Raw genomic sequence first — 26,362 nt, forward strand, 5'->3', positions numbered from 1 at the left:
GTATGCTGAGTGCTGATGGATATATATATATAATGTTGTGTACACCACCATAGGCTATTATTACCCATTGTACCTGGTCTCCACTTTGCTCGAGCCTTCAGTGCTGTAGCTTCCTATTGTATTCATATATGTATTGTGTGTGTGCTCGGTGCTGTACTCTTTCGTTACTTATGTCGTCTCCTGACCCGGGGGTAAATAGTATTGCCTGTGGCTGGCGGCAGCCCTTGGTGCTGTACTCGACCCCCCCAGCCATGTTCCCAGATGAATATGATGCTCTTTATATCCTCTTTTGACGTAATGTAGCAGCTTTGTGTTCATACAGCGACTGCTCCGTCTGTCCCCAAATCGGACCGAGCAGTGCGCGGGAGAGGACCCCGTCACGGGGGTAGCAAATGTCCAAACAGCGAGGAAAAAATACATTTTTTTTTAAACCGCATTAAATAAAACTCAATGGGGGAAATGTATCAAACTGGTGTAAAGTAGAACCGGCTTAGTTGCCCATAGCAACCAATCAGATTCCACCTTTCATTTTCCAAAGGAGCTGTCCAAAATGAAAGGTTGCTATAGGCACTGCCCTAATTTATTTATTTCCCTCTGGCTGTTTGGACATTTTATAGTGCGCCGTTAAACCAAAACTGCATAAACAGCAAATACCCCCCCCCCCCCCATGTTCTTATGTTTTCAGAATTTCCCCTATGTCCTGTAAGACTGTCCTCACCATAGAGTGGCTCTCACAGCGGTGGACTCGGCCCGACCACCCATTTCAGTGGTCAGCATGCAGGCGTACACATTTCCTTTGCAGGGTCCAGGGTTTTTAGAGGCTGCACTCATTATAAAAGGAGACAACCCCCTAGTATCTGATGACCAGATGTAAGGGCTCTCTGCTCTGATATTCTGTAGCTCCCGCTTATGGAGATTCTTATAACAGTGATAGGAAATTGCTTTATAAGTATACAAGAGTGAATTACAGGGTAAAGTTCCGTTCCCTCGCTTCGTATTTTGGGTTGTTTGGGCTGCAGATACCAGCAGTCAGCTGTTTTTGGCAGCCGCCACCAGAGACTACAGTGGATGGGAGCAGAAGGATTAGTAGTTTTTTGCCTACTGCAGCTCTGCTCCCATTCCCTTGATCTGCTGTACACGGCACGTCCATTACACAGCCTATGGAGCCCCCCTACTTCTGCTGGGTACACTGTATAGTTTCTGGCTCTGCAACACTTTGATTAGTCGGGGGTGCTGGCAGTCAGACCCCCATCAATCTAATATCTGTGACATTCCTAAGGATGGGTCATCAATATCTAGGTCCTGAAAAACCCACTTAAAGGGGTTGTTCGGGTTCAGAGCTGAACCCGGACATATCCCCATTTTCACCCATGCAGCCCCCCCTGACTTGAGCATCAGAGCAGTTCATGCTCCGATGCTCTACTCTGCCCTGCGCGAAAGGCATTTTTTGGAGTTCCGGTGAGGAACCGGGCTCTCCATGGGGCTGCCAGGCAGAGGCTTCGTACTTTTAGCCGTCCATGGCTGAAATTTTCCTACCTGGCGGATAACATTTTCGTGACACAGAAATCAGATGTCGACCATAGCAGGTGGTCTTCTGTGTTACGTTTTCATATGATGGTTGCCCAAAATGGTCACATTTCAATCTTTTATCTTATGTGTATGTGCACCGCTGGTAGCACTGATGGAGGGGTGCCTTTTCTGTTTTCTACAGTACCCAAATTAAAGTGCGTCTTGCCTGTGCTGGCAAAACTGAGCACTGCAGGGTGCCTATTGATTTCTAAGGAGAGTCTGGATCCAGTTCCTGGTGTTATCTAATAGAGGCAGTCCGCGTTAGGAGACCCTCCCCACTATCACAGCAGGGACATCTGGATAGAGGGTCCCCAATCGGTGAGATGCTCCATGTTGTGGTTCTCGCTCGGCCCTGCCACTTCCCTGTGTTAAGACCTTGTCATATCAGCGCAATGGTTTCCTGTATTAACCAGGAAGCAGCTACAGCCGTGTCCTCTGTACGTGCCGGGGTCAGGGCGGCAGCAACACGAAGCTCCCTCCGCCTTCATTCCCCGAGAACAGGGATAACATCCAGCACTGCAGTGTAAATCATTATATGGCCGCTGTTATCACATTTTAAAAGATCCATTAGGCAATTGTTCAAGTAGTTTTCCCATAATAAAATGGCCCTTTTAGGGTCTGTTCCCACGTGGCAGATCTGCTGTGGGGGGCGTCTGCATCGTATTAGAATAACAGGAAACGGGATGAGATTTGATGAAGTCTCATACACACGTTGCAGAAAAAATTTGAAATTGATCTGCTGCGCGGATTGTAAATCCGCAGTATTGTCAGTTTACGCTGTTTATTTCATACTGTGCAATAAATATGGTAAAATCCGCCCGTGTGGTCATCCCTTTAGGCCTATTTCACACAAACAAGACGGTTTGTATCGGGATGCGTTCAGGGTGCGTTCAGTGAAACTCGCACCATTTTGCAAGCAAGTTCAGGCAGTGTTGTCTGCGATTGCATTGAGTTGTTAATTTTTTTTCCCTCACAGGTGCAATGTGTTTTTCACGCGCGTGATAAAAAACTGAAGGTTTACAAAAAACATCTCCTAGCAACCATCCGTGACAAACGCATGGCATCTGCACTTGCTTCCGGATGCAATGCGTTTTTCACTGAAGCCCCATTCACTTCTATGGGGCCAGGGCAGCGTGAAAAATGCAGAATATAGAACATGCTGCGATTTTCATGGAACGCAGAACTGATGCGTGAAAAAAAACTGATGTACACAGACCTATTGAAGTGAATGGGTCGGGATTCAGTGCGGCTGTGTGATGTGTGCGGTTTACGTCACACATCACACCCGCGCGGGAAAACTCGCTCATGTCAAAGGATCCTTACTGCGAGAGCGTTCACAAAAACACAGTCTGGCCTGCGGGAGGATTACTAAAATGTCTTCATAAAGTTTTTTTGTTTTTGCACCCAAACGTAAGACTTGAGGTCCATGTCTGTCGGCGGTGGCCATGTGTAGGAGAAGGGAGGATTTGTGTGCGTGAGACATTGATAGGAAGGATAGACATAATGCAGGAAGCCGGCTGAAGTGAAAGTGAAATGAATGGAAGCAACTAATCTGGGGGGAACAATGGGCAACATGAAACAGAAGGAAGTAGCGGAGAGCGTAAGTGGTAACAAACATGGCAGCCGGCCATCACTGCCGGTAACATTAGCCGCTATTGGGTAGTGTACTGAATGTGCTCAGTCTGGTTTCCTAGTAATTCAATGTACTTTCCTCCTCTATACTGGCTGATAGGTTGCAGCTTGGATGAAGGTCACACCTATGGGAGGCAAGAGCATGCAGTAGCCACCATTGCAGCTCCAGAATTGTCCCCAGGTCCTGTCTGTCCTGGCCATATTCAGCACTTGGGTGATTGCACCCGCTGATGGGCAGCACAGTACAAAATGGTGGAACATAGATAGCTGAGACTGTGGCCATGTTGTTTCTTTTCAGTAATTAGTCGCTGATGGCATGACTGCTACTGAGAGTAAGAGTACGGCCAAACGTAGCGAATGCTCCACCGCTGCATTGTTGCAGATTTGCTGTAGATTTCACCCTTTGCTTAGGGATAAATTCGGATGCCACTGATTCAAAATCTGCTCCGCAAGTCCTTTTACGTTGCAATTTTTTGTGGACGGACATACTCTTAGACTACTATCCGGCAGGTTTTTCCAGGGAAAGGAGGAACAGTTTGCCAGATTGCGGGTGTTGGGATCTGTCCACATCATGTCTGTGTTAGGGCTTTCATTGACATGCACATTGCCAAATATGTGCCAAAAGAGTAAATGCCTCTGTAGGAGAGACCTGTAGTTTTGTAGACAAAATCTGCCCTTTCCTCATCGTCCTCAGGCAGCGCATACATATGCTCTGTGCTGCTGTCGGACTCCAGGAAAATAAAATTACAGGTAAGGCTACTTTCACACTAGCGTTGTTTGAATCAGGCGTTCAATTCCGACACCGGAACTGCCCGCCGGATCCGGAAAAACGTGTGAAAACTGATTACATTTGAATCCTGATCAGGCTTTCGATCACAATGGAAAAATGCATTGGAAAAAACGGATCTGCCATTTATGGACTTTAACTTTTTTTTCCTATTTTTCGGGTTTAACATGCAAAAGCCGGATCCGTTTTGACTGAACACACGGCGCCGGATCCGGCGTTAATGCAAGTCAATGGGAAAAAAGCCTGATCAGGCGTTCAGTCAAAGTGTTCAGGATTTTTTGGCCGGAGGTAAAAATACTGCATGCTACGTTTTTCTGAACAGACTGAACAGAAGACATCCTGATGCATCCTGAGGGACGGACTCTCCATTCAGAATGCATTAGGATTAGAATGCAAACTGATCAGTTCTTTTCCGGATTTGAGCCCCTAGGACGGAACTCAGCGCCGGAAAAGAAAAACACTAGTGTGAAAGTAGCCTAAGACACATTTTCTCTTTTAATCTCCCCTGCTCTGAAATGTAAATTTTGTGGTTTTCCCGTTTAAAAAAATAATATTAATGACCTATCTTCAGTCATCAATATCAGAACGGCGAGGTTCGGACCCCCGGTACCCCCGACGATCAGCTGTTTCCTGTCTCTCTTCCTGCATTCCATAGCCGCGAGCAGGAAGAGAGACGGGAGACGGCAGGCATGCACAACACGTGTCTTTTCTTCATACAGCTGATCGTGGGGGTGCCAGGTGTCGGCCCCCCCTGCTGATCTGAGGATAGGTCAATATTAAAAGCCTGGAAACCCCCTTTAAAGAGGACTTCTTTAAGCAATGTTCCGAAAAGAAGAACTGGATTTTGAGAGTAAAAGTAATATTACAAATCTACACCTCTTGTCTACCTAGCGAGGTCTCTGGATAGAAAATACGTAGCAGCCCTTGAATTTCCAGATGGCGCCAGACAGCAGTTACCATAACATGTTCACCAGCCAGAACCTGACAATGCTGGGGTTGGTAGTCCTCCCACACTCCTAGCATCATGCCAATAATTAGAACAATAACCTCGATGGGAGCAGTTCTGACACCCCGCTTTCAGGGAGACGAGGCCCGTTCCTGGCATTTGATGTGACATATTGAATGGATAAATGCAGTGACTCATTCCTCCCCGTTCTTGAGAGAAACATCTATAGTTCTGTCTGAATTTCATTCCCAGATATTTCAAGCTTTTTGTGTTTACTTTTTTCCTTCCTGTCCTATTTTTAAGAAGTAAACTCCCTAAAAGGAAGAACAGATTCTCGAACTCAGACTTCCGGTTAGTATCTGAAGAAATGTGCCAATACTTGTGTTGGCCTTAAGAGTTGTCCCATGAATAATATTCTACCGTTTTCAGACCAGCTGGATCTGTATTCGTCTGTAATTGCATGTGATTAAAAATGTATTCAGCTACTGAGTTGTATCTGTATAGCACCACTTGCATTTTCTAATTTCTGTCTCCTGCTCACTGTGGTGGATGCACATGCTCAGTTGCATCCTTCAACTGCCACTAGCTCTACCAGAGAGGACATGCCCTCTAAGCTGCCAGCTTTCAATAAATCTAGCAGAATAATTGGAGCAATGAATAGGGAGCTCTCTGGATTCATGTGAGGTACAGGGCTCGCATCTCCGTTTTGGAGATCCTGTGAGGTACAGGGCTCGCATCTCCGTTTTGGAGATCCTGTGAGGTACAGGGCTCGCATCTCAGTTTTGGAGATCCTGTGAGGTACAGGGCTCGCATCTCAGTTTTGGAGATCCTGTGAGGTACAGGGCTCGCATCTCAGTTTTGGAGATCCTGTGAGGTACAGGGCTCGCATCTCCGTTTTGGAGATCCTGTGAGGTACAGGGCTCGCATCTCCGTTTTGGAGATCCTGTGAGGTACAGGGCTCGCATCTCCGTTTTGGAGATCCTGTGAGGTACAGGGCTCGCATCTCCGTTTTGGAGATCCTGTGAGGTACAGGGCTCGCATCTCCGTTTTTGGAGATCCTGTGAGGTACAGGGCTCGCATCTCCGTTTTGGAGATCCTGTGAGGTACAGGGCTCGCATCTCGGTTTCGGAGATCCTGTGAGGTACAGGGCTCACATCTCTGTTTCGGAGATCCTGTGAGGTACAGGGCTCGCATCTCCGTTTTGGAGATCCTGTGAGGTACAGGGCTCGCATCTCGGTTTCGGAGATCCTGTGAGGTACAGGGCTCGCATCTCGGTTTCGGAGATCCTGTGAGGTACAGGGCTCGCATCTCGGTTTCGGAGATCCTGTGAGGTACAGGGCTCACATCTCGGTTTCGGAGATCCTGTGAGGTACAGGGCTCACATCTCGGTTTCGGAGATCCGTCTGCCAGATCCGGAACAAAGGCCGGCTGTCTGGCGAAAACCCAGCATTTATGCTAGAAATCTGCTGGATCACCACCAGACCCCATTCAGTCAGTGGGGATCTGGCGGTGAGATCCTGCAGGCTGCTCTGCGCTGGAATAACCTGCCTGCCGGAGATGTGAACAAGGCCTTTGTTAGAATTAGGTTGTCATGCACTATATGATGTCTGAATTTCATTTTTTACCGTAATCATGGGATAACCCCTTTAACTCAAAAGCAGTTGGATTACAAGTAGACTCAGCATTTGAAAGCATTTAGGATGAGGCGACATGAAGTCACATAACAAGCGCGGTCACAGCTCATCTTTAATTGTTCCCTATTAAGGGAAAATGGCAAGTGACGCGGTGGAAATTTTGTGATGACTTGTGAATTTATATCCACATTGGGAACAATTGAAGCTTTGATTTTGCAGTGATTTATACACAACTTCATTTTGGCGTGTAGCTCCAACCAGAAGATAGAAAATCAGCCCTAGATCAGATTTTAGTTAAAATGAGAGAAAAGATATTCGCCCCAGGCCTGTACTCGGATATGTCAGAGAAGCAGCCTGAACGCTTTGACTTTGATACTTGCATCATATCGCTTTCTCAGATCACAGACAACAGGGAGCACTCTTATCATAAACGGCATGTTAAAACTTGAATTCCGAAGCTCATTTGGGGGATTTTTACGTGAGGGGGTGGGGAGTTGGTTCATCCACACACCTTGTCCAGCAGGTTTAGAGAAATTGCACTAGGAGCCAGTTGGACAACTGCAGAAGCTGGTTTAGGCAGAACTGCAGATTTTCCGCCTGGATTTACGTGTAGGAAATTTTCCGACTATTACAGCAGCAGCAGAGGGGATGAGATTTTACCAAATCAAATCCATGTGCTGCAAAGTTTGAGCCACATGGGGAGTGACATTCAGTACAGATGTGAAATCCTCAGCATGGCAGCGCTGTTGAGGGTTGTTGGGTCACAGTTAGAAAGCGGGGTAGAGGGAAGAGTGCCAGGGAGGCTAGCCCTGATCTGACACACCCCAACAAGTTTGCACGGTTGGCAGATGAGGGGGATGTCTTTTCAGGGGCAGCACTGCTGCAGCCGGACACTCCCTCTGCCAGTCAGGGGAATGTCGGCTCCAGTAAGCAGGGGACCAGTAGAGCAGGGCAGGCCAGACAGGTGCTGGTAGTGGGAGACTCAATTATTAGGGGTACAGATAGGGCAATCTGTCACAAAGACTGGGATTGTCAAAAAGTGTGTTGTCTTCCTGGCGCTCGAGTTCAACACATCGCGGATCGGGTTGACAGATTACTAGGAGGGGCTGGAGAAGATCCAGCGGTCATGGTCCATATCGGAACCAATTACAAAGTTAAAGGTTGGTGGAGCGTCCTTAAAAATTATTTTGGGGATTTAGGTCAAAAGCACAAACCTAGAAGAGGATTCTTTGCGGTAAGAGCAGTGAGACTATGGAACTCTCTGCCTGAGGAGGTGGTGATGGTGAGTACAATAAAGGAATTCAAGAGGGGCCTGGATGTATTTCTGGAGTGTAATAATATTACAGGCTATAGCTACTAGAGAGGGGATCCAGGGAGTTATTCTGATTGGGGTCTGGAAGGAATTCCCCCCCCCCCCCCCCCCCCCCCCTAAGGCTGGGTTCAGACCTGAGCGTTCGGGATGGAGTGCTCTTTATGCGCGTTTACAATCGCAGCTCCGGAACAAGCGAACGCCCATTTTCGCGCGTTCCCGTACAAGACTCCCCAAAGAAGTTCCTGTACTTCTTGGGGCGTCGGGCGTTTTACAGTGCGATCGTACGCGCTGTAAAACGCTCAGGTGAGAACCATTCCCATAGGGAATCATTGGTTCTTGCCTGTTGAGCGTTTTGCAGCGCGTAGGAACGTGCTGTAAAACGCTCAGGTCTGAACCCAGCCTAAGTTGGGAAAATTGGCTTCTACCTCTTTTTTTTTGCCTTCCTCTGGATCAACTTGCAGGATGACGGGCCGAACTGGATGTCTTTTTTTCGGCCTTATATACTATGTTACTATGTAATGCATCAGGTGAAATCCGCAGCAGATCTGCAGGTGAAACGTTTCTACTTGGTAGGGATATTATAGGTTGGCATAGGTTAAACTGGGTCCCTGGTCATTTAACATGGTTTTGAGGACCCAGTTTACGGCCACTCGTTCAGGTTTTTTGATGCAGTTTTTTTAACCAAAATTTAGGAGTGGATCATGTGAGGAGAGTAAGGGCTGTATTACACCAACAGATTTTCAGATCTTTTGTTATACACACCAATTATTGGACAGAAATTGGTCAGGTGATCTGTTGGTGTAATACAGCCCTAAATATTAAAGGGGTTTGCGGCGCTAAAATCTTGACTAGAGATGAGCGAAGCGACTTCGGATGCTACATCTAAAGCTGTGTCTCAAAACAGTTAGTTATACTGTATGGAGATTTTTCTCTGTACGGTAATTGAATGTATGGGCTCTGATGAGCCGAAGTAAGTTATTCACGAAGTCGTGCGCGACTTAGTTGAATAACTTTGGTAATTGATTATTACAGTGAAAAACCTTGGAACCGAACTCTGCTTTGGTTCCGATTGACCCCAACAAATATAGGGCTCCAAAATGACCTGTTCCCACTGGGTGATTAGACTAGATTCACTACTACACCAATCAGAGATTCCACAACCACACAGTATATAATTATTGAAAAATACATATACTTCATTAATACATCATCTATAATATTAAAAAGTTCATAACCATCTGACCAATAATTTGTGACTATGTACCCATATATTTACACTTGGGTACATAGTCATGAGTTTTCCGTGTGGGTGCAATGCGTGACGTGAACGCATAGCACCTGCACTGAATCCTGACCCGTTCATTTCAATGGGTCTGTGTACATGAGCATTTTTATTTTTTTTCACACATCAGTTCTGCGTTGCATGAAAAACGCAGCATGTTCTATATTCACGCAGCCCTGGACCCATAGAAGTGAATGGGGCTTCAGTGAAAAACGTATTGCATCCAGAAGCAAGTGCGGATGCAATGCGTTTTTCACTGATGGTTGCTAGGAGATGTTGTTTGTAAACCTTCAGTTTTTTGTCACATCGAGTGAAAAAAGCATCAAAACGCATTGCACTCTCGCTGAAAAAACTGAACGCAATCGCAGACAAAACTGACTGAACTTGCTTGCAAAATGGTGCGAGTTTCACTGAACGCATCCGACCCTAATCCGTCACGCTCGTGTGAAAGAGGCCTTATTGGAATGTTACTCATTCCTTTTCTTTTCATTTATCTTGCTGTATTTTGTGATCTACTGTTTCGAAACTTCAGTAAATAACCTTTGAAACATAAAAAGTTCATAACAGCAGAATGCATCTATCTTTCTTATATTTTTTTTTATTATATATAGTGTATGTATATTCCGCGATCACTCAAAAACGCAACCATTGATTTCAACCAAACTTGGTATACCCATTCCTTGCTACCTGGAAAGAAATCTTGTGGGGGTCATACGCCTCTATATTGCTCTGTAACTCAAACTCATTGATCAATTTCTTCTAAACTTGGTACACATATCACTTACTATCTGGGAAAGAATACTGTGGAGGTAACATGCCGGTACACAAGGAGTTTCTGTGTGTCCTGGTGTCTGTTCTTTATGCGCGACCAAATGACTGGACCGATCTTCACCAAATTTAGCACACAGATACATCAGTTGTCCGGGAAGGTTTTAGACCGGGTCCTGAGATATTCCCCAAAAATTACCTGCATTACCCAATACAAGCCTTCAAGTCTTTCACTCATATACCAACTGCCATACACACGGTCACATGTCCCTTATCAGCCAATAGAAGCTCACAGGCCCTTAGTCTCCACATACACACAGTTTTACTCCAGGTTTCCATAACAACCCAGCCATTTTTCTTCACTGCTGTAGGTCCGCTTTAGGCTAGGGCTACACAATGACAATAAGTCGCACGACACATAGGGCACAACGACACTGCTACATGTGTCGCGCAATATTTTATAATGATAGTCTATGGTGTTGCGCTGCGACTGTGATGCTTGGATGGATTTTTGCCGACTGTTGTGTCGCAGCATGTGACATGTCGCAGTGCAACACCATAGACTATCATTATGTCATCGTGTAGCCCTAGCATTAAAGGGACAGGGTGCTGTGGAGGTCACTGTTAAAGGGACACACACATACAGTAAATGAAATATACCCATGCAAAGCCGGTTTCTTCTTCTGGTATACAATAAAAGGAGGCAGACTGGGCAGTGTAATCAATTAAACTATCCCACATTCGGACCAAGCGCAAACAAAGAAAGGGGATGATCCCCTGAGAAAGCTTGACTCAAAACGTACGTCGGGGTTGGAGTCATCCTGGTCGGTATTTGATTACTTATTCTCTAGTGGACTGTCCCTCTCTGAACTATCTATCATGTTAGAATTGTGTAACTCTCCTCCATTTATGATTCACTTTGCACTTTACTATGGGAGTAGTGGCGAGTGATGTGTTAGAGGGAGACGCAGAATTTGTTTGCGTATGGCCTGACTGTGGGATAGTTTGATTACACTGCCCAGTCTGCCTCCTTTTATTGTATATGCATACGGCTGTTGTGAACTTTTTAATATTATAGATGATGTATTAATAAAGTATATATTTTTTATTAATTATATACTGTGTGGTTGCGGAATCTCTAAAAGTTAGTCAGCGAAGTTGCTTGCGACTTTGGATTATCGGAGCCCATACATTCTAATACTGTACGGAGATGAATCTCCATACAGTATTATAATATATAATATATTTTTTTTTTAGCAAACTGGCTTTAGATGTAGCTTTTTTTTTTAAATCTTTGTTTTTTCTGTGTTTTTTGTTTATGTAGTATATGCTTGAGGGAGTGGCACCTTTAAGTGTGAATGCGCACCTATTTTGTCTTGGGAGTAGCGTTCCTTTGCACTTTTGCCCTTTCTATCTCATAGACCACCTTGATTAGGTGGTACATATAGGTGTGCTTGCTCCTCCTCCCATTGGTTGCTTGACGCACATGGAGGTGACTAGGAGCAGCACACCATATGTGCGGCATCTGCGCTCCTGAACATAGAAGCCCAATGACTTAGGTAGGTTTAGCGTAGGACCCGCCTGACCTAAGACCACCTTGGCGCTTGGTAGGCGGGCTCAGATGTGTTTTGATCAAAATATATTGGCTAAGTGTCTCTATGACTTTGTCCATATATAATGCTTGCATCTACTTTACTAAGTGCATTATTATCTTATTTCTGTGTTTTTGTTTTTCCCAGATGTAGCATCTGAAGCTTGCTTCGCTCATCTCTAATCTTGACCTATCTTCAGATCGGTGGGGTCCAACTCCCCACACCCCCCACGGATTAGCTGTTTGTAGGGGTAGTGATGCTTCCGCTTTAAAATTACCAGCGTCTTCTCTTGCTTATAGAGGCTGTGCAGTGTAATTCCAACCGCTCGTCACCTTCAAGTGACTTTTTTGTAATTACACTGGACTGCCTCTACAAGCGAGGCGACGCACAGGTAATTTTGAAGCAGTGCTAGTACAAGCACCGCTACCCCTTCAAACATCTGATCCGCGGGGTGTCAGGAGTCATTTCCCCCCGATTTGATATTAATGACCTATCTTCAGGACAGATACTACATCTCAACTTTTTTTATTTTTTTTTTTATATCCACTCCTGATTTCGACTACAAAAACTGCTCCAAAAAACCTTAATGTATGGCAGTACCTGTACCTCTTTGTAGGACAGTAATTAAAGTGCTTACCCCATTAAAATTATCATCGGAAATAGGTTAGAAAAAAGATGTTTGTGGGGATACCCCTTTTAATAGAAAAAAAAATAGCAAGAGGAAATTTCTTTGTATCTAAAACATTGAGCAACTTTCAAATACCTTGCATATCTTCGCTTGTTGCTGATATTACTTTCCGGCTTTTGTTATAGTTCAGAGCTGTATTCACAATTCTGCAAGCTTTAGAGGTGCGATCATTTCTTGTCTGCACAGAGCATGACCTGGAGATATTTTAGCAGGATATCCAGGCGCTGAATAAATATCTGGTGTCAGACAAGCAAAGGCTGGTCATTCACATTAGACAGCGTGCATGGCAAGAGGGGATAAAGTCACGGTAAAACTTCCCTGAGAAAGGGTCAGGCATATACACAGTTAACTCCCTAGGGATCTGCTTTATCTGGCCATTAAAGGGTTTCTGTCACCAGATTTAGGCCTCATGCACACGACCGTTGTTTTATTCCGTGTCCGTTGTTCCGTTTTTTGTGATTTTGTGTGGACCTATTGACTTTCAATGGGTCCGTTAAAAACTCGGCTAATGCACAGTTTGTCATCCACCTCCGTGATCCGTGGTTCCAGTCCGTGAAAAAAATATAACCTGTCCTATTATTTTCGCGGAAAACGTTTTGCGTACCCATTCAAGTCAATGGGACTGCTAAAAAACACGGAGGCACACAAGATTGTCGTCCGCGTCCGTTTTTTTTCCTATCATTTGCATGGCAAACCTGTCTTAGATTTTTTTTTTTTTTACTTTCCTTTATGTCTGGTGATCCTCCAAAAATAAAGGAAGACACACGGAAACAAAAACTGACACAGATCACGGAACAACGGAACCCCATTTTGCGAAACGGAACACAACAACGGTCGTGTGCATGAGGCCTTAACCCTATTAAGCTAGCTGACATTAGATGTGCTAATGTCAGCTAAACCTAACTAGCCTATTCCTATATGCACATCGCTAATAGGGTTAAATCTGGTGACTGAATCCCTTTAATTACAACCACAAACCCTGGGTATCCTGCAGTCCTCCAGAATGATGGAACTCTATGTAGATCAGTAGAAGCACAGGAGGTTTGGGTTATGCAAGTAATATATATCCTAAAAAATGTGCCACATTACTACTGTTGTAACCACTTCCCGTCATCCACAGTACATGTACGGCAGATGTTGGGTCTTTAAGGATAATGTGCGCTCAGGCATCAAAGCCAGTGGTCGCCAACTTGCCATCTATCTCCTCGAATGCCGTCGTCAGTTTGTGACCACAGCCTCTATGGCAGGGCTTAATGGGTATATATTGATTCACCCATTGCCTATGTGTGGCGTGGGCGGTTCGGCAGGCTCGTCTCATTTATTTTTTTCTACGCCAGGTTTTAGTGTAGAAAATGACTTCAATCTAAGGGCTCTTTCACACCTGCGTTCTTTTCTTCCGGCATAGAGTTCCGTCGTCGGGGCTCTATGCCGGAAGAATCCTGATCAGTTTTATCCTAAATGCATTCTGAATGGAGAGAAATCCGTTCAGGATGCATCAGGATGTCTTCAGTTCCGGACCGGAACGTTTTTGGGCCGGAGAAAATACCGCAGCATGCTGCACTTTTTGCTCCGGCCAAAAATCCTGAAGACTTGCCGCAAGGCCAGATCCGGAATGAATGCCCATTGAAAGGCATTGATCCGGATCCGGCCTTAAGCTAAACGTTGTTTCGGCGCATTGCCGGATCCGACGTTTAGCTTTTTCTCAATGGTTACCATGGCTGCCGGGACGCTAAAGTCCCGTTTGCCATGGTAAAGTGTAGTGGGAAGCAGGGGAGCAGTATACTTACCGTCCGTGCGGCTCCCGGGGCGCTCCAGAGTGACGTCAGGGCGCCCCAAGCGCATGGATCACGTGATCGCATGGCACGTCATCCATGCACATGGGGTGCTCTGACGTCATTCTGGAGTGCCCCGGCAACCAGGACTTTAATAGCGTCCTGGCTGCCATAGTAACACTGAACGCATTTTGAAGACGGATCCATCTTCAAATGCTTTCAGTTCACTTGCGGTTATCCGGATCCGGCGTGTAATTCCGGCAAGTGGAGTACACGCCGGATCCGGACAACGCAAGTGTGAAAGAGGCCTTAGCCAGCAAGCTTGGTGTATGCTGGCGGATCACGCACCGAAGGCAGGCCTCTACATAACTTTGGCGCGTCCAGCGCAGGGGTATTAAGACTGGTGTCTTAAATGACCCCTTTACTGCTTTATGTTCAGGGTCATTGCGCGTGATTGGCTATGAATGACAGTGGCATTTACACAAAGGACTTCCTCTTTTTCCGTGTCTTCAATGTGCAGTTAGCACTGAGAGAGTAACCTTTCTTGTCTCTGATTCTCCGGACCAGGTGCTGCTTGTGTTACCTCTCCCCGGCTTACAGACCTCCTGAGGCAAGAAAATGTGGCCCAGAATACCGGGAGGAAAGCAATGGTGGGAAGTGTGGTCCTCCAAAAGAAGTGGATTATTAGTACTGCTGCTCTCCTGCCTGCCATATAGCTTCAGCTCAGGTAAGGACATCTTTACGGTGATCATTCACTGAACATTGCGCAGGTTTCCACCCATTTTCTCCAGACATGTCTGTTGTATAACTACTTGCATTCCTCATGTAATAACCATTCTGAAGCCTCTATTCTTATATCTGTATGTTATGCCATTCCTCTATTAAAACTACTAGAAGTTATGACTGAGTTACCTGCAGCCTGCTATAAAGGTCCAGCTGGGTGTTACCAGTTGGGCTTGTGGTCTGGCATAGCCTGACATTGCCCCCACAGTCTGACCCTGATTGCATACTCACCCTAACTGGGTTTGTCCCTGCAGGCTACCAAATGTATGTGTTAACGTTTATGGCATATCACTTGGACAGGGATCAGCAACCTTCGGCACTCCAGGTGCTGTAAAACTACAACTCCTAGCATGCAAACATGCTTGGCTGTTCTTTTAAGTCCCATATAGGTGAATTAAGCATTCTTGGAGTTGTAGTTTCAGAACTTCTGAAGTATTAGAGGTTGCTGATCCCTGCACTAGGATATGCCACAACTGACAGATGTGTGCAGGGCCCCCTAAGTGAAGGATGGCACAGAGCGCATGAAAGTTCCATAGCAGTGAATGGAGGGCAAGCTGCACAAGCACGGCCACCTCTCTGTTCACCGCAATAGGACTGGCAGAAACAGCAGAGCTAGCACTCTACTATTTTCAACTGCTCTCTCTTCTCTTTAAGGTCCCTGTTCTGGAGATAGGTGTAGGTCCCAGGGGTGACGTACAATAGAAAGTCTATGGTCTTTACTGCCGCACTCAGCAGTGAGGAGGAGCGGCTGAGCGCTTCAGACTCCTGGTTATAGAGATCAGCGGGGGGCGCATGCTGTGGCAGCAGAGTACACACAAAAAAATAATTAATATATATATATATATATATATATATATATATATATATTTATATTATATGTGGCTTATTACAGCACCATGCAACCCCTCCTACCCAGGTATACAGAGGGGTATTAGGGTATGGCCACATGGAGTGGCCATGATACGGTTGTTCTGTGGTCAAATACCCCTGGCTTTCTTAGTTAACAGATCCTCCCTCTACTTTATCACGTGGCTATAATAGTTTTCTGTGCATTTGCTCCAGACCCCCCCCCCCCCCCCCCCAGTGTTATTTACATGAGACTGTATGTTGGAGAAGCTGACGGGAGGCCACGTTCGCACCGCCACTGTTTATTTTTGTTGTTTTGCTCTGTTAGATGAGCAGAACAACAAAAATAACGGAAGTGCTGGATCGGGCACCTAACTGACAGGAACAGAGCTGAGCAGACTCCACTGAGTATAATGAAGTCCGTTCAGGATCTTGTCTTTTTAACAGACAGAGTCCTATATGGGAGGCTTTTTTGTCTGGTCTTTTTGACAGAATCTGTGACAGACGCCCCAAACGAAGCGTCCAACGCAGCTATGAACATATGTAAGCCTACGTATTATGTATTTATGCTACTGCAACTTTCGTACTCCTCCTCGGCTAAAAATACTCCTCAAAAATGGTAAGTTCGACCTCTGACTGAGTTTTTCTTTGGAATGTTCTCTTGTAAAATATCTCCTCCTCTAGGAGGAAGCTGTAACCCTCACGCAATGGGCGGCCTCATCAGTGGCAGCGTTCCCCCTGTTAGATTAAATTTTTTGATTGGTTGAGCCCACACAATGAGTGCAAGGTCTAGAGCAGGGGCCACCAGCTGTTCGGATCTGAGGGTCACTTTGTAAGATTACAGTACTTTAAGGGACTGCAATAAAATTGTACCAGTGGCAGAAGGGAACAATTAGAAAAACAAAGCGTACTCCTGGAGCGGCTGCCGGTACAGAACACAGACGGGCAGCAGCTCCAGGGTCTCCACACCTTCCTCCCTCAGAGAGGAGTCCAGACTGTTGGACTGGATCTCCTTATGCTGTGGCTGTTGCTTTCTGACCACTGCTGCCATGTTTAGTAACCTCTAAGGCTACTTTCACACTGGCGTTTGGTTTTCTGTTTGTGAGATCCGTTCAGGGCTCTCACAAGCGTCCAAAACGGATCAGTTTTGCCCTAATGCATTCTGAATGGAAAAGGATCCGCTCAGAATGCATCAGTTTGCATCCAGTCTCTATTCCGCTTTGGAGACGGACACCAAAACGCTGCTTGCAGCATTTTTGGCGTCCGTCTGACAAAACTGAGCCAAACGGATCCGTCCTGGCGCACAATGTAAGTCAATGGGTACGGATCAGTTTTCTATGACACAATCTGGCACAATAGAAAACGGATCCGCCCCCCCATTGACTTTCAATGGTGTTCAAGACTGATCCGTCTTGGCTATGTTAAGGATAATACAAACGGATCCGTTCTGAACGGATGCATGCGGTTGTATTATTTGAATGGATCCGTCTGTGCAGATCTATGACGGATCTGCACCAAACACGAGTGTGAAAGTAGCCTTAGCTACAGGGGAACATGCTCATCGGTTAATGCAGGCTGCTGTCATACAGAGGTTTCCTGTAAGGGTGAGTTCACACACTGGATTTTGTCATGGATTCCACCCTGGAAACCACCTCAAGGCTGCGCCGCCATTTGTGCAGCAGTGGACATGTGAGGTTTCTGTCTGGATCCCAATTAAAATTGTAGTGGGAGTCTGCTTGCAGATTTACCCCATTGGACGGGGTTAAAGCCATGGATGGATCTGACACTTTCACATTGGAGAACTGTGGAATAAATGGCGGATTTTGCAGTCGGAAAATTTGCCTTGTGCACTCGGCCTAACTGTGTGACATGCGTATAATAGAGGTTGTCTGATCTAAACTGAAGGAAGCAGGAAAACTAGTAGAATAATAAAAGAACTCTACTCCCTGCCCGTAACCTCATCCGTTCCCCCGCCACCGCTCATGTCCTCCCCACTGCTGCAGTCCTGACGTAATGTTTTGGCTGTATCAGTGATGTGCTGTATAACTTGTGTGACCGCTGCAGCAAACTGCTGATCTCATGGCAGAGCAAGAGAACAGAACGAGATGCTGTCAGTGGTTTATCTGCTGCAGGAGCATGTTAACACGATTGTCTGGCCTAATTCTAGAACTAATGGCGGGCAGGACTGTGGTAAAATAAAAGAGAAACTAACTCGCACTACAAAATTCCCTCTGTTCGAGTGATGGGGAGCCATTCTTGGTCTAGAACTCTGCAGCCAACCCGTGGTCACTTGTGCAAGACTGGCGCGTCACTGCAGAACCCTAAGCAATGATATGCCAATCTGACACACGTGACTGATGAGGCCATGGATTGGCTGCAGAGGTCTTGTGGCCAAGAACAGCTCCCTGTCACTTCTGGTCTTATTATTATTATTATTATTATTCCAGACAATATCTCTTATATTCTACATTTCTGAGAATTTTCTCAGATCACTGAACGCAGTAGATCAGCGGCCAGTCCTTATTATTTATGGCCAGCTTAAGCTTGTTTTTCAGGCAGCTTGCAGCATCCACACCAGATGTTACTAGCTAGATTCGTTTATCTGTTAAAGGTCCTGAGAAGGTCTGGAAGTTCTCTCCCCCTATTTGTGTTTGTGAGACGCTTGCTGTCTCTCACTAGATGTGTGACATAGGGGCTGAGTATTTCTCCATCACCAGCAGTGGGGGCAGTACCTGGCAAACAGCGGGGGTCCCAGTCATCATCCTGACAAGACTATGCTGGTGGTCTGGCAGCAAATGGTGGCTGCAGAAATAGGTTGGGATAGAAGTAGAAAACAGCAGAGGACAGGCCCAGCTCTAGAGGATGACTGCACATTGTACCAGGAAGGTGTAATGACCTCTGTGGTGATAAGGTGTGTCGGGTTTATGTCTGCAGCAGGTCCAACCAGTTGTCCCTCATTTACTTAGCATGAGGTAAAGTATTTATATTATTTGAACCTTCAGCAGCAACCTTATGTTGTTACCATTCTTATTGTAATTTATTATTATTCATTACTCATTATTATGATGTTGGGTTATTGCTACATTGTAATATTGCCAGATGTATACCGCTCTATAGTTGAACAGCGGCATTCACTGTAGGATATAGGAGATAAGAGTGTGCAGACTTAAAGGGATATTCCCAGCTCAGACTATGGGGGCATATCGCTTGGATATGCCCCCATTGTCTGATAGGCGTGGGTCCCGCACCTTCAACATGAACAGAGCGGGGAGAGCTGTGGATGGAGGACCCCCGATTTCCTGAGGTCCGTCCACCACCAAGCGCTGCTCCTATAGAAGTGAATGGGAGCGTACTGCGCACGCGCAACCCAGGCTCCCATTAATTTCTATGGTGCCGACAGAAATAGCTGAGCCAGCGTTCAGCTATTTTCGGCAGCCCCATAGAAATTAATAGAGGGCGGCTGCGCATGCGCAGTGCCCAGTCCTCGATATATATGGGACCCGCACCTATCAGACAATGGGGGCATATCCTGTTCCGGTAATAATCATATGTTATCTAATGCCCACAGCCTCCTGAAACAGAAGATTCATAATCTGTCCCTTTCTGCCACTGCGGTCCTCTATGCCGGCCTCCTCTATGTCCATGTACTGGTCCCTGTTCATCTGGAGGTGCATGGGCATGGTCAAGTGCTGCCGCGGAGCTTGTCACCATGTCCATGCAGCTTTGGATGTAAACATTCCGCGGACCAGAACATGGATGCATTGGGGGACCGCAGCAGTGGGGAGCAGGTAAATATAAATCTTCTGTTCCAGGAGGCTGCCGGCATTAGATAAAATGTAATTGTTACCGGAATACCCCTTTAAAGGACATCTGTGAGCAGATTTGTACCTATGAAACTGGCTGAAGGCATCTGTGTTGGTCCCATGTTCATATGTGCCCGCATTGCTGAGAAACATGATATTTTAATATGTAGAAAGAAGCTAGGAGTAACGGCAACGCCCCCGTTGCTCCTAGAGGCTCATTTGCATATATTAAAGGAGTTCTCCAGACGTTTTAATATTGATTACCTATCCTCAGGATAGGTCATCAATATTGAATCGGTGGGGGTCCGACACCCTGCAGCCCTGCCGATCAGCTGTTTGAGGAGACAGCGCGCGCAGTGTGCACGTGCCGTCTCCTGTCTCTCTGCTCGCTGCTGCTTTGTTATAGACATGAGATGACTGTGGCCACACTTCTTTCATTCTTGACCACCCCCTAATTCGAGCATGCATATGCTGAAAATGGGAGAGAACAAAAGAATAGACTTCCACACACCCGATTCTTTTGTTCTCTCCCGTTCGTAACAAATGCACATTGTGTGGATAGGTCTGAAGGCCCCCATAGACATTCGATGGTTTATGTGGCCGGCATGCATATAATATGTATGGCCAGCTTTATATCTTCCCAACATAAGGACAGTGGAGCAGTATGGATACAATTAGCATATACAGTAAATGGAAGATGTGATGTGAACAGGACCTCATCCAGCTCTGGTGAGCAGTGTAACGTATCTCTAGATGAGTGTGGTGCGTCGCTTCTACAAAATAACGGACACAAGGTGTTCGTCCCCCTGCCATTTATTACAGTATTGGAGGTGGGACAGCCTAAGGCCCTTTTGCACACAAACGATACGGATTAGGTTGGATGCGTTCAGGAAAACTCGAACCATTTCGCAAGCAAAATCAGTCAGTTTTGTTTGCGTTCAGTTTTTCTCGCGCGGGTGCAATGCGCATTGATACATTTTTCACGCGCGTGATAGAAAACTAAAGGTTTACTAACATCTCCTAGCAACCATCAGTGAAAAACGCATCGCATCTATCTGCAATGCGTTTTTCACACAGCTCCATTCACTTCTATGGGGCCAGGGCTGCATGAAAAACAGAGAATATAGAACATGCTCCGATTTTCACGCAACGCACAAGTGATGCGTGAAAAACAACGCTCATGTACAAAGACCCACTGAAATGAATGGGTCAGGATTCAGTGCGGGTGCAATGTGTTTGCATCACGCATTGCACCCGCACGGAAAACTCGGGTGAAAGGGGCCTAGTTGATCGGGCATATTGCAGTGTACCGCATCTGTAGCCATGTTGTGATACATTGTAGCAGCAGGATATTAGTCAGATCAGATAGCAGAGATTGCGATCCCATCATTTCCTGTGCTGACTGTACATGTGGCAGTGACCGACACAGGGGGGTCTTACAAAGAGCTCGTCTATAATACACAAGGGCCACAGTTTGCTGTCAATGCAGAATGGGATTGTTACTGGTGGTGACCCTGAGGCAGGGCAGTGACCCAGCCATCTGTCTGCACACAACACAGGCATCTTCTGTATTTGGGGATCACTATGCAATGCAATTAGCATTTCAATGGTGGTTACAGCCAGGGGCTTTTAAAGACAATTGAGGATGAAAGCCATAACGCCCATTCTTTATTTGTGTGGGCAGAGCTGTTCCCTGCCACATGTCGGCCATCTATGTGCTGCTTTTTATTTTTTAACCTGGAAATCGAAGCTCTTTATGGCACACATTTGTCCAGGTCATTCTGTATTTTAGGGTCACATCTCCGTTTTGTAACTCCTTTAGGCTAGATTCACATCTGCAGGGCTGTTCAGGTTTTCTGTTCCAGTATAGGCAAAGGTTCACATCTGCAGAGGTAAATCTGGTAGCGGGGAGCAGACTACTGGAGTTACCTTATCCAGCACTGTAATGGGATCCAATGGGTGTCCAGCATCGGATCCCCCATTATGGGGTACAGTAATTCTGGTAGCCTGCTCCTCTGCTGGAGTAGATTTACCTGCTGCAGATGTGAACCTACCCTAAGGGAACGGAAAACCTGTAGTGCTCAATCTAACATATGACTCCAGCTGTGTCCATCGGATTCGGTTGAGTATAATGAGATCCATCAAGTTCCTGGCGCACACCGGTGATTGGCTGCAGTGGTCATGTGTGGTAACTGTTTCCAATGTGTTCATTTTACTCGTACAGTTTTATGACGGGAGCAATTTCGATATGAAAATTTTTGTCATACATAATAGCAGAACACACCGGGTGCACAAAGATTCTTCTTCTACTTGAGTATGAATCCTGATAAAGCAGTAAATGGCTCTCGTGTGATGCTTCGTTGCCATGTTCAGTGAAACAGACCGTTATTATAAATAGATACGTGTGTATCAATGTGCATAATAGCTATAATTATCATTTCCAGTAAGCTGAGGGATTAACTGAAATTACGCAAGATCTTCTTGACCTCAAATATGGAAGAAGTGGGAGGGCGGGTGACGGCCAATAGGACCTGTAGAGCAGATGTTGTCGAGGGTGCAGTAAAATCCCATGCAAATGCTGTCATTGTGGAGCCCAGGCACGTGTTTTGTTCTTCTTTTTATCTGCAAGCCACATAAGCAGTGGTCTGTGCACTGGCGCTGTCAGGCTCCTTCCTAACATATGGATAGGCATGAGAGGAGCCGTCTGCATGCAGCGAGCCCCGTGAATAAGCTGTTGACCATCCCATGCTCATTAAAGCCAATACTAACTATAGCCAGCTGGGGTTTGTAGTCACATGTCATTGTAAAAATGTTTTCCGAGATTTTCATACTGATAACCTATTCTCAGGATAAGTCATCAGTATCTGATCGTGGGGGTCCAACCAGTGTCGGACTGGGGTACCTAGGGACCACCAGTAAAATTTATTTTGGGGGCCCACCATACATTCAAATATAATAATCAATTTTTTTTATTTTTATATATGAACATAAGCATGGTTGAAGTGCTGTACATTGAATATATGTATAGACTAGGGGCCCACCTTGCTCAGGGGCCCACTGGGGGATTCCCCTGTGGGCCAGTCCGAGCCTGGGTCCAACACCCGTGACCCCCATGATCAGCTGTTTGAGAAGGCACCAGCTCCCCTGTGAGTGCCACGTCCTTCTCACAGCTTACCAAGCACATCGCTGTACATTGTATAGCGGGTGTGCTTAGAATGGCACTCGGCCCCATTCACTTCTTTGGAGCTGAGCTGCGTCTAGGCCACTTGACCGATGAACGTGTCGTCGCTAGGCCTAGGAAAAGCTGAGAGAAGGCCACAGCACTACTTCGAATGCCGCTGCTTTTTCAAAGAGCTAATAGGCAGAGGTCCCGTGTGTCAGACCCCCACTGATCAGATACTGATGACCTTGCAAAAGGTTTGTCTTGAATAACCCCTTTAAAAAATAAATAAAATTGCTCCTTAGTCTAGATCTTGCTTTTACAAGCGTGTTATGGTGCCCCCTACTGTTCTTTTGTTTCCCTTCCACCTCTGGTGGTCAGACTTGCCCAGTAGCCCACCATCTGCCAGATCCTCTGGTACATAGACGGTGTGATTCTTGCTATTGAGCACACCAGTCGATAAGAATCAGGACACTGGAAGGAAGGCGCTTCTTCTCACAGGTGCTGGATACATCTCCTCCTCCTTTCTTATGGTCCTATTTTTCCTCAGTCGTGCCCTTCTACTCCTTGGCTCTGTTCTGTGTCTTTCTGTAAGACAAGTGGCTGGAGCAGGAGCCTCCCTGCTGTATACTGTCTGCAGGAGAAGAAAAAGATAGTTAAAAGGACACTTGCAGCAGAAAGGTGATTTATTTATTTTTTAACTCCATATTCATAGAAAACTTTTTTATTTTATTTTATGTTTAGCTGTTTTTTATTTTTCATTGCTGCAGTACTATACCATTAAAAATTAGATACAAAGTATTATCCTTCTGTAACAGCACGTATGATAAGGCCTCATATATGGATACACAATCTATAGTCTGTGTTCTGTGGTCTTTGAGGGGAAGCAGTTATCTGCTAGATTAGATCAATAGTACAGGCGTCGTCTAAGAGAGGCGCACCATAGAGTAATAACATATAGGAAAGGTAAGTATTGGGCTCCAAATAGGAGGCTCACCTTAAGGAGTTGTGCAAACTCTATAAGAAGCTTGTCTGAGTGGTAGAGGGTGGATCCCAAGAAAGGACAGACTGCAGCCATGGATGTTGCTCTTCTTATAGGGAATCCCGGGTTCCCCAAGAAGATTTGGAAGTAAACTCGTTCAGGAAAACATCCCTCGGCGTAAGGAACCAGCCAGAAGATTCAGATTGATGTAGGTTGTCAGTAGTTTATTAGGCAAGAAGATAACTCCTGGAAACGCGTTGTATCTTTTTGCTTAATAAACTACTGACAACCTACATCAATCTGGATCTTCTGGCTGGTTCCTTGCGCCGAGGGATGTTTTCCTGAACGTATCTGCTAGATTAGGGTAGATTTACACCACACAATTGTCCGGCTGGTTATCTTGAATGAACGTAATGACGAATGCTCGTTCCCTATAATACGCCGGTCACTCGATAAATGAGCAAAATGCTTATTCGTTGGGTGTAATGATTTTTCATGCAGCACATTAAGTAATCGTTTCTGGGCAGCAGGTTGTACTGTGTAATCGCTCTTCCCCATACAGTGGAGGTGATCGCTGCATATAAATACAGCTCTTTACCTCCACTGATGAGCAGGCAATTAACTGTCCCTTCCCGATTAAATGCCTGCTCACTTTGGCAGTGTAAATCTGCCTTAGGGTAATCCTCGCTGTAATAGTAGGTGTAGAATTGACAGCTGTATTATTCTTTTGATAGACCTAGATAAAGATGCCACAGAAGAGCACTGCACAGTGTAATGTGAGATGCTGTAATTGAGTCACAGGGAATGGTTTGCTTGAAAAAATTAAAGGAAATGTATCATCAGAAAATTAACTATTGTTTGTTGCGTTTTTATGTTTAACAAATTGTTGATGTTGTTTTTAATTTTCCATGTCAATATCTATATAAAAAAAAAAACTAAATTCTGCACTTTTCCCACTGGCCACTAGTGCTTGTTTCACACTTGCGTGTAACACATCCGGCAGGCTGTTCTGGCCAGGAACAGCCTGTCGGACCCGTCCTTGCCAGGCGCAGCCGTGCACCGGCACTCATTTACTATAATGGGGGCTGGCTGAAATTGAGCCGCCACCTGGAAAATATGCAGAGGAGCGGCCGGACAAGTACTGACAGTTTTCGCCTGACCGCTCCTCTGTGTATTTGCCAGGTTGCGGTTGGATCTCTGCTGGCCCCCATATAGTGAATGTGGCCAGACAGAATGACGGCTGCGCACGACTGTGCCTGGCAAGGATGGATCCGACAGGCTGTTCCCAGCCGGATCTGTTTCACGCAAGTGTGAAACAAGCCTTAAGCCTAGTAATAGGAGCCACTTCTTGGTCTGTACAGATCACTTTGCAGTAGTTACCTGCTTATCTGTACACAGCAGAGATATCATTACAGGCAGGATTAGAATGACAGATAAGACAGGGACCACCATTCACAGTAGGTGATTGTCAGAGCTTATCTATTCCTTCCTTGTACAATGACCTCTGCACAGGTCACAGAGCATGCCCAGAAAACTCTCCCATAGAAGTCAATGACGTCCCTCCTGACCATTGTGTCTATGGACCATGGGGCTTCCGTAAAGTAATTTTCTTAATTCTGTTAAGAACAGCTCAGGCAAGATGGCCGCCTCCATAATCATGTTCAGGAAATAGAATAAAAAAATATGCAATCAGATAATAAAATCAGCTTAGAAATAAGGAGATGTGCTACTATCTGGTACATTTCCTTTAAGCAAGACTGTTTCCCACGCTGAAAATCCAAAGAGGAAGTTAAAGAGCCAGGACAGGAAGTGGAATACGAGGTGTGACTTAAAATTATATCCAGAAAAACATCCATTTGTAATAAAAAAAATATATAGTTTGTTAAAGGGCATCTGTCAGCAGTTTTGTACCTATGACACTGGCTGACCTGTTACATGTGCACTTGGCAGCAGAAGGCATCTGTGTTGGTCCCATGTTCCTATGTGCCCGCATTGCTGAGAAAAATGGTGTTTTCATATATGCAAATGAGCCTCTAGGAGCAATGGGGGAGTGGCAGTTGCAGAGAGTTGATCCTTTAGGAGTAATGAGCCCCGTTGCCCCTAGACGCTAATTTGCATATATTAAAACTTTTTTTTTTCTCTCTGCAAGGTGGCCACCACGTGGAAATCTGGCCTAAATGCGCTGAAAAGTGGACCTTATTATGTGTGCAGACACTTTTCTGCACTTGACTATTATTCCACTGTAGAACCAGTCTGAAGTGCATGATTACATGGCGCAAATGTCAGACTTGTGGTGAGCAGAAAGAGCACACATGACGAGGAAGGAGCCTTTTAATGTCCCCTATAGTCTGGTTCTGGGAATGGCTGTGCCTGTTGTAAAGCTGTGATTGTGCTCCATCACACAGCATCTACATACGTGTTTTGTGCTGCTTAGAAGTGATATGGGCGGCACTGCCAGTTACATATCCCCACGGGAGCAGTGAATAAGTAGACGGTTAGGATATCTGTACTGGCTGCCAGATAAAATGTGCTTTAGTTTCCTCTCTGGGAAAGTCCCAGCTAGTGAGGCCTCTATAGACGTGTGCAGCTTTGACAAGTCGAGAATTAAACCATTATGCTAGCAGACTGAGGAGTAATAGACAAGGAGGACATATCGTGATATAGCATTTTATTGTCTGCATTACTAGGTTACTCCAAGACTCGAATATTGATGGCCTATCCTCAGGATTGATTGGTGGGGGTCCGACTCCTAGCACTGCTGTCGATCAGCTTTACGAAGGAGCAGGTACAGCAACCTGTTCCAACT

General features: G+C 45.7%; 1 protein-coding gene across 1 annotated transcript in view; it reads left to right on the forward strand.

Moving 5' to 3' along the window:
• Positions 1-26,362, forward strand: part of SUSD6 (sushi domain containing 6) — a 50,641-nt gene that overhangs the window by 1,050 nt on the left and 23,229 nt on the right. The window contains exon 2 of the mRNA XM_044271494.1: positions 14,550-14,709. Within this exon, the coding sequence (XP_044127429.1) occupies positions 14,601-14,709 (109 nt within the window). The 5' untranslated portion in view covers positions 14,550-14,600. The remainder of the gene's footprint in view (positions 1-14,549; positions 14,710-26,362) is intronic.

Source organism: Bufo gargarizans, chromosome 11, assembly GCF_014858855.1.
Source record: "Bufo gargarizans isolate SCDJY-AF-19 chromosome 11, ASM1485885v1, whole genome shotgun sequence".
NCBI lineage: Eukaryota > Metazoa > Chordata > Amphibia > Anura > Bufonidae > Bufo > Bufo gargarizans.